Source organism: Chenopodium album, chromosome 2, assembly GCF_948465745.1.
Source record: "Chenopodium album chromosome 2, dcCheAlbu1.1, whole genome shotgun sequence".
Classification (NCBI taxonomy): Eukaryota; Viridiplantae; Streptophyta; class Magnoliopsida; order Caryophyllales; family Amaranthaceae; genus Chenopodium; species Chenopodium album.
The window spans coordinates 30,891,360-30,900,692 of record NC_137835.1 but is presented as its reverse complement, the minus strand read 5'-3'; the positions used below and the strand labels follow the sequence as shown (position 1 = coordinate 30,900,692).

Sequence of the window (9,333 nt, the reverse complement as noted above, 5' to 3'; positions counted from 1 at the left end):
GCTTTCAGCGCACCGTACTGTTTTGGTTGGTACCGGATGCTTTGTCTGGTATCTGGGGGAGCGTGTTGTTCGTCAGCACAGTGGTGATCGCTTTGTGCTGCCCTTATCTCCACCGGAGTCGATGTTGGACTCGCGCTTGCTTAGGGTGTTGATAAACAGGAGAGCGCTACACTCTTCTTTGGATTTTCCCCACACATACACCTCAAATATGTCTCCAAACATCTATTAACTACTTCTTTCTGCCCATCTGTCTGAGGGTGATATGCAGAAGACATCAAAAAATCTGTCTCATATAGAGAAAATAATCCCTTCTAGAAATTGCTTAAAAAGTCAGAATCTCTGTCACTCACTATGCTCCTTGGCTAACCATGTAACTTGAACACATTATCAAGATAAGCTTGTGCCATCTGAATAGCAGTAAAAGGGTGTGCCAAAGCTATAAAATGAGTAAATTTACTAAGTCTGTCAACCACCACAAATATCACTGATTTCCTTACAGATTTAGGCAAACTTGTATAAAGTCCATAGATATATCATATCAAACTTCTTCTAGAATAGGCAAAGGTTGTAGCAACCCTAGACTGGCAGCATTATCATACTTAGAGGCTTGACAGACTTGACAACTTCTTATGAATTGTCTAACATGTTTTATCATCCCTTTCTAGTGAAACAAACACTTCAATATTCTAACAGTCAGTTCTCTGCCAGAATGACCACCTTCAGGGGAAGAATGTTGCCAGTTAATCAATTTCAGTCTCAACTGCTCATCTGGCCCCACAACTATTCTGTTCTTCTTCCTTAATAATCCATTTTTCAGTGAAAACCCAGCAAAAATTATCATATCCTGCAATTCTCCAATTATCTCAATCAAGTTAAAATCAAATGATAACTTGATTTTATCTGAGAGACAAGATCAGTAGAAATTACTAAAATGCCATCAACATCATTTCAGACCCTTGCTTCCTTGATAGTGCATCTGCTGCTAAATTTTCCTGACCACTCCTGTACTGAATTTCATAATCGAACCCCATCAACTTGGATATCCAAAAATGCTTAAATGGTGTGGAAATCTTTTGTTCTAATAGCCACTTAAGACTTTTCTAATCAGTCTTGATCAAAAAATGATTGCCAGTCAAATATTGTTCCCATTTCTACACAACAAAGACAATATCCAGCAGCTCTTTCACATATGCTGACAATTTATGACCCTTTGGGCCCAAAGTTTCGCTGATATAAGCCAAAGGGTGTCCCTCTTGAACCAAAACAACACCAATATCAAGCTGAGAAGCATTTGTCTCAACTATAAATTGCTTTGTGAAATTAGGAACTGCTAGTACAGGGGAAGAAACTAATGCCAACTTCATCAAAAGCCTGTTGAGCCAATGGATTCCAAGAAAAAAGAACCTTTTTTCAGCAACTCATTCTAAGACCTGCAGATCACAACATAATTCTTCACAAATTTTCTATAATAACCTGATAACCCCAAGAAGCTTCTCAATTCTTTAACTGACTTGGGTACTAGCCATTTAGAAGTAGCTTCAATTTTCTTAGGGTTAGTCTTCACTCTTTTTGTAGAAATGAAATGACCCAGGTATTCAACCTTTTCCATTACAAAAGAACATTTTCTCTCCTTTGCAAACATTTTATGTTGCCTCATCAATTTGAAAACTTCAGTCAAGTGTTCCCAGTGCTCACGCATACTGCTGCTGTAAACTAATATATCATCAAAAAATTATCAGCACACATTTCCTCAACAATGGCTTAAAAACCTGATTCATCCAATTTTGAAAAGATGCAGGAGCATTAGTAAGTCCAAAAGGCATAACCAAGAACTCAAAATGACCAGTATATGTCTTGAATGCAGTCTTGTACACATCATCTGGATGCACTCTAAGCTGATGGTAACCAGACCTTAAGTCTAATTTAGTGAACACTTTTGCACCAGCAAGCTCATCAATCAACTCTTCCACTACTGGAATTGGAAATTTATCCTTGACAATTCTCTTATTTAGTTCCCTGTAGTCCATACATAGTCTCTATGTTCCATCTTTATTTCCCACCAAAACCACTGGTGAAGAAAAAGGACATGAGCTATTCTGAACTATCACTCTGTAAACCATCTCCTGGATAAGTTGCTTAATCACATCTCTTTATTTCAATGGGTATCTATAAGGTCTAATATTGACAGGACTAGCATTAGGAACTAAAGGAATTCTATGATCAAAAGCACCTCTATGGGGTGGAAGCTCTGTAGGATCAGCAAAAATATCACTGAATTGATGCTTAAGATCTTGTAATTCAGTAGCAAAACTTAATTTAAGCTCAACTGAAGGCAAAATACACTCAGATTCCAGAGAACCTATATTCATATCCACCACTTGTAGCAAACACAAATGAGCAGCATTAGCTAGCACTTTAGCATCAGGTTTACCATCAACTACCTGTACTTTCTTAGGTGGAATTCCTTTTAAAGAAAACACCTCACCATCCAAATCAAACTGCATAAGCAATTTTTTAAAATCCCAATTAATCTGCCCCAATTTACTCAACCATTGGACTCCTAACACCATGTCACATCCCCCTAAATAAATAAGCATAACTTCTGCCTCAAAATTTCTCTTATTCATAACCCATTCAAACTTTGAACACTTATGCTGGCAAGCAATGTGGTTCCCATAAGCCACTGTAACTGCTTGAGGAATGATTTTCTCTACTTGATAGCCCAACTTTGTAGCCAAGGTCAGATCTAGGAAATTGTGAGTACTTCCATAATCAATTTCCAATTCATCAAACCCACCACTCTCATAGTATGAAAACTCTGATTACCAGACAATGCACTCATAGAAATTTGAGGCTCAATGTCACTAATCAAACTATCCTCATCACACTCATTAGAGTATTCCTGAACTTCAATATTACTTGGAATTTTTACAATAAACAACTGAGTTTCTTTAAAAATGCATTTGTGATCTCTGTCATATTTCTGATCACAATAATAGCAAAGCCCTTTTGCTATTTTCTCTGCCCTAACATCAGCTAGAATGTGTTTAAAGGGTCTAGGTTGATATTTGGTTAAGGCTTGTGAAGTTGGTTTACTAGGTGGTGTAGGTAGCAGGGGAGGTTTGTATGTGTTTGGTGTGTATTGTTTGGTGTTTTGGTAATTTTGAAAAGGCTTTACTGCAGGTTTGGAAGAACAAGCAACGAGTTGTTCCTCTTGCAATCTTGCATACCTAACAGCTTCAGTTATTGAAGAAGGGTTAAAGACTCTCATAAATGGTTTAATGGTAGTCTTCAAACCACCCACAAAACTTTAAAGAATGTACTCATCAGACAAACAATGACCATTTTGCAACAAAACTGACCCCAGATCCTCAAACTTATCAATATAATCTTCAAGATTATCATCTTGTTGCAACTTATTGAACTGCTCAACAACATTTATACCCTTCCTATCCTTGAATCTATCAGTCACATCAATTAGTAAGTCATCCCAGTCTACATTCTTTCTAACAGACAGATAACTAGAAACCCAACTCTCAGCTTTATCAATCATGTATAGGGAAGCTAAATCCACTCTAACTTCATTAGCAATCTTGCATAAACTGAAATATCTACTACATTTCTAGATCCGCATTCTTGGACTAGACCCATCAAATGTAGGAAACTGGATTTTAGGAACCATACCTTGAGGTCGATTAAAGGTACCTCCATTACTATTTCTTGGAGATTCCATATTGCCTCCACTCTCCTTGAGTTCCCGCACCATCTGCATCAATGTCTGCATATTGTTGGCCTGCTCTTCAGTTTTCTTTTCCAGCTGCTTTACTTGCTCCTCCATTTTAGCAAATTTGGATTGAACTACTTTAGAAATTGGTGTCGGATTTTCTTGAAAATGCGCAAGAATGAAGCAAAACTTCATTCAGACCTTTTCAAACAGTTTATGTGCAATAAGAAGCTCTGAAAGTGACAACAATGGCGGAATTAGAGCTCTGATACCACTGATGTAGGATGATAATCCTACGTTATGTCAACTATGTTGACTAACAGAAAACAAAGAATTTGAGAGAAATAGAGAGAGAGAAAAGAAGAGAGAATTCTAGAGAGAGAAAGAGGATTCTATTCCAAAACTTGATTGATTGAAATAGAAAGAACAAGATTAGCCTATATAGCTTGCTAATCTTTCATACCCAGCTAACTAACTACTAACAACCAAAATAAAAGTTAGTTAAACAAACAAATATGAAAAGACTATTTTGCCCTTAACAAAACAGCCCAAATTACGAAAACCCTACAAGCAAATTTCATACCTGCTTTGAGGAAGAACCCGGATTCCATGAACCAAATTCTTATAATTCTTAGCTAATATTAGAAGCATCAAATATCATTTAATGATTCACATGGTCAAGAATTTCCTTGTTACAGTTTTTTATTCCCAATCTTCGACTAGTTTTCATAAAAAATCTTTCCCTCCCAGCTGAAATTATGGGGTTCTAAACCGATTTTGGTAGATAGAATAAGAAAGAGAGATGAGAAATAGATGTTGGTGCAAAGGAGAGAGAAAGAGAAGGTTGGGGAATTGTTGAACCATTTAGGGTTTTAAAGTTGAGGAAATTTTAGGAGGGAAATTAAAAAAAAGTAAAGGGTTTTAAAATTGAGGAAATTTTAAGAGGGAAATTCTAAAAAAAATAAAGGGTTTTAAAATAGGGGAAACTTTAGGAGGGAAATTCTAAGCGCCCATTTATATTTTCATATTTTTTATTTGTCGTTGCATTATACCACCCTAACTAGAGGTGTAAATGAGCTGAGTCGATCCGAGTATTACCTTGTTCATGTTAAAACTCATTTAACTTAGGCGAGTTCGAGCACGATCCCGAGCTTTCAAGCGAGCTCAAATTTCTATTCAAGCTCACCTCATTTAACACTATATGTTCGCAAACGGTTCATGAATAACTTGTTTATTTAACGAGCCTTTCATGAACAAACTTAATCGAGTTTCTCCAATAAATGAGCTTTGTACTTTGGATATTTGAAATTTTCAAAATTAGCAGAATAATTGAATCTTAATTATAAATTTAATAACTAAATTAATAATTGTAAATAAATCAATAATTCATAAACATAAATGAACGACTAGTTCATGAACATAAATAAATGAGTTGTTCATATCTGAACGACTGAACGAGCATATATATGTTCTTGTTCAAGCTCATTTATTAGATGAGCTTAAAAATTTGTTCAATCTCGGCTTATTTATTAAATAAACATACATGACGAGTAGCTTGTTGATCGACGCATTAGGGTGCAATCGTTGTGTTAGAATTTGCTAGTGCAGCGACTATGAGGTATCCAACGGTATTGGATTCAACCAGTTGTAGTAGTGGTAATTACCAATACTTGGTTTGTCATAAAGTTCAAGCCCAGACTTATTAAATGTTGGGTTATATAATTATATGTTAATATTTTACCCCAGAATTGTAATTACTGACTAACATTAATGATACTTAAAATATTTTTTGAAAAACAACTAATATTATCAGTAGAGATGTTAATCGAGTTGAGAAACTCGAAGTCGACTTCGACAACGCTTGGTCAAAACTCGACTTGAGTTGTCTCGACTCAAATTTTTATCAGTAGAGATGTACAGTAAATTTGTTAACGTCGTTATGTTGAAGGTTTGAAGGGTAAGAAATTAGAGTAGATTCTGAAGTAGAGAGACTCATAGGTCGATGACCGACGGCGGTAGTTATGATGTTTCAATTAGCTTAGCTTAGCTTAGTGATCGGTGAATATCCTCTTGTCATCGGCTATTAACGGCTTAGTTTAAGGTGCGTAATTGCCGGTCTCTTGTACCCTAAAAAATTTAACTTTTTTATTTCTAAATTTTTCGGACATATTTGGTTGTAATTGTTTGATTGAAGTTTAAAATAGCTGATTTTGGGGTTCTTTGGTGAATTAATCGATTAATTGACGGTGATTTTGGTTGGAGTTTGGTTTGGCTTTGAATTTTGGTCTGAATTGCTTTCTTTTGTTTTGGTTTCATTTTTTTCTGGTGATTTAATGAACTTAGCTTGCATTGAATTTTTGTTTGATCAAGCACTCCATTGCAATTGTATAATGATTTGGTGTTTCAATTAGTTGAGTTTGCATTGTATTTTCTTTTGGTTTGATTTTGTACTCCATTTTAGTGTGCTTGAGTTTAATGTTGTTTTGAACACTTGAAGAATGTTTGATTGTGCACTTATTACCTCAATTTTGTTTGGATGTTGTAGCTTAATTTTCTCTTGTTTTATTTTTGGTCTGCAATTGTAGTGTGGATTTGATTTTGTTTCTTAGTTATGGTTTATTTGTGAATGTAGGAAAAAATGGATGCAATTGATGGTGATTTGAGTGATTCTATGGAATTTATGCAAAATGACTTTTGAAGCTGTCCTAGTACATCCCCATTGGTTCCGATTCTTGAAAATAAATGCATTACTCCCTAGAGTGGAACTTTACTGGTTCCAGATTCTGTAGAAACTTGCACTGCTGTCATGTCACCACCCATTGGTTTTGTTCAAACATTTGACACCATACATTCTAGTAATAGGGGTGTCCTTGTGTTAGAGCCTCCGAAGTTAGGTATGATTTTCAAAAACTGGGAAGATGTTGAAAGGTATTATAAAGAGTATGCTGAACAAGTTGGTTTTAGGGTGACTAGGTGTCAGTGGTCTTTGTCTAAGAAAGACAAGAATGTAAAGCTTTGTTGTACTTGGAGGTGTGAGTGTTGGGGTGCACCTAACCTCAGGGCCAGAAGTGAAGCAAAAAAACGGGCAAAGGCCATGGGTGAGGGTGGTACTGGAGGTGTTGTGAATGGTGTAATTGGTGAGGATGAGCTTGCTCGTGGGTACAGGAAGTCCAAGAAATGCTTTTGCCTTGCAATGTCATATGCTGGTGTTAATGTAGAAGGTTCTTGGGAGGTCCGGAAGGTTGAGTTGAATCTTGTGCATGAGGTGAACCCTGATTTGTCTAAATTAGTCAAAGAATACCGTATGAAGAATTACACCGCTACATTGAGGAGGAGGTGCCTCAACTATTTATGAAGTAGGGGTTCCTGTTAAAAAGATCCATGGTTGCTTAGCTGTGGAAAGGCGGTGTTGAAAACATGTTAAATTTTAAGGACCTCCAACATGAGGTGTAAATGAGAGGAGGCTTAAAATGCAAGGTGGAGATGCTGCAGCCATGATGAGGTACTTTCAATACATGCAACGGGACAACCAAAATTTTTATCATGCTATTCGGTTAAATGAAGAGGGTCGATGAAAGACGTTATATGGGTTGATGCTCGTAGCTGTGTTGCTAAAGAGGAATTTGGTGATGCGGTTTGCTTTGATGCAACGTACTTGACGAACGAGTATGAGTTGTCGTTTGCTAATTTGGTGGGGGGTCAACCATCACGGCCAATCCATCCTGCTTAGATGTGCTCTTGTCTCTCATGAAACCACATAGACTTATACATGGGTGTTTGAGCAGTGGTTGTTGGCCATGAACAACAAACCACCCCGGGCAATACTCACTGATCAAGCACCTACAATGCGTAGAGCATTGGCTGAAGTTATGCCCGGTTCTAGGCACAGATGGTGCATTTGGCATATTTGGAAGAAACTGCCAGAGAAACTTGGGAAGCTTGAGTTGTAAGTTGTTCACTTATCCTTGTTTGTGTATGTTTTAATGTTTATAGTTTAGTTTAAAACTGATTATCCCTATATGGTTGCTGGTAACTTATATTGTTTGCAATGTCTCTTGTGAGAGGTCTTAGGCTCATTCTTTGCTATAGTTGGTTGCTCATTATTAAACTTGAAAGAACTTAACTTGTCATAATACATAAATAAGAACATGCATCTGACATTTGTCTTTTCTAAGTACACATAAATAAACTAGAAAGAAATACATTTTTTGTTGAGGCTAATCTTGAACTTGATCTAACATGTATCAAATATCAATTAGGAAATAGATAAAATCACGATGACAAAGCATGCCATTATAAAGATTGTCAAACAATTTTTGTTATTCAATATTAATATTATTTTTTTTATGAAGCATATTGAACTATTATAGAATTTAGACTTAATGGTGGATATTTTATAGCTTACCATACACTGGTGCTCTTTTGTTTCAGACCTTTATATATGGTGGAGCATATTATTTTTCTACAATATAGATTTGATCCAATGTTGGTAATCTAATTGATTTTGTTTGCTTTTCGCGGCGTAAACTCTTTAACACCATCAATCATTTTCCAATAATTATATACAAAGATTCAATTACTCAATGGCCATATATCTCTGTCATTTGTTTAATTTATACTCTGTCATTTGTTTAATTTATACACATTATGCTCAAAGTTTAGGATTCGAATTGCATGTAGAGAATGTTAGGGAAATGATACAAGATTTGCCTTATAAATTGAGGTCAACAATCAAAGGGTGTCATGTGAATTTTAGCAAATCTATGTCCATCTTCTGTGGCTCTTAGTGATTGTGTGGGACTCGGGTACTAAACTAATCGCATCATTGCTTTTACAACTCTCTATAACTCAACCTAGCAATACCTACTGATCTAACATGTATCAAATATCAATTCCATTGATGTCAAGGTTTTTTCATAAATTTTGTAATGTTTGAGAAAATACCATGATTTCAAAAATCCCTTGAAGGCCATCATATACGAGAGCTTTACGGCGAAAGAGTTTGAAAGTAGTTGGTGTTCTTTAATGAAAGAGTATGACCTTGAGGGAAATGATTGGTTGGAGGTTTTGTATGATGAGAGACACATGTGGGTGCCAACCTTCATGAAAGATTATTTTTGGGCAGGGATAAAGACCACCCAACGGGTGGAAAGCATCAACAGTTTTTTCGATGGATTTGTTACAAGGAAAACCAAATTATTTGAGTTTCCACAACTGTATTGCAAAGATATGGATGAAGGTGTCGAAGATGAAACAACTACATATGACAAGGGGATGAAGTATGTGAGGAGGCTAGTTAGTGGTTTTAGGCTTGAAGAGTTATTCCAAAAACTTTATACCGATGCAAAATTTCAAGAAGTGCAACAGGAGTGCACATGCATGTTGTATGTTCATCACTTTCATCGATAATTAGATGAAACTATTTGAGAGTATGTGATGGAGGATAGGGTCTAGATTGTTCCCGAAGGTTGTAGCGAGGAAAAAAACTGACGGAGATGAGAAGGTTGTACTCTGTGACATTTAATTCTGTCACAAAAGAAGTAAAATACGACTGTTGCAAGTTTGAAACATTTGGCATCCTTTGCAAACACTGCATTCGTGTACTTGAT

The 9,333-nt window shown here is 36.2% G+C and overlaps 1 protein-coding gene across 1 annotated transcript; it reads left to right on the top strand.

The window, feature by feature from the left end:
* Positions 1 to 7,194: 7,194 nt before the first annotated feature.
* Positions 7,195 to 9,133, top strand: LOC145571144 (protein FAR1-RELATED SEQUENCE 5-like). The gene is made up of 5 exons (XM_081630226.1): positions 7,195 to 7,226; positions 7,289 to 7,415; positions 7,510 to 7,670; positions 8,156 to 8,213; positions 8,693 to 9,133. The coding sequence occupies exons 1-5, from the start codon at positions 7,195 to 7,197 to the stop codon at positions 9,131 to 9,133; spliced, it is 819 nt and encodes a 272-aa protein (XP_081486352.1).
* Positions 9,134 to 9,333: the final 200 nt, after the last annotated feature.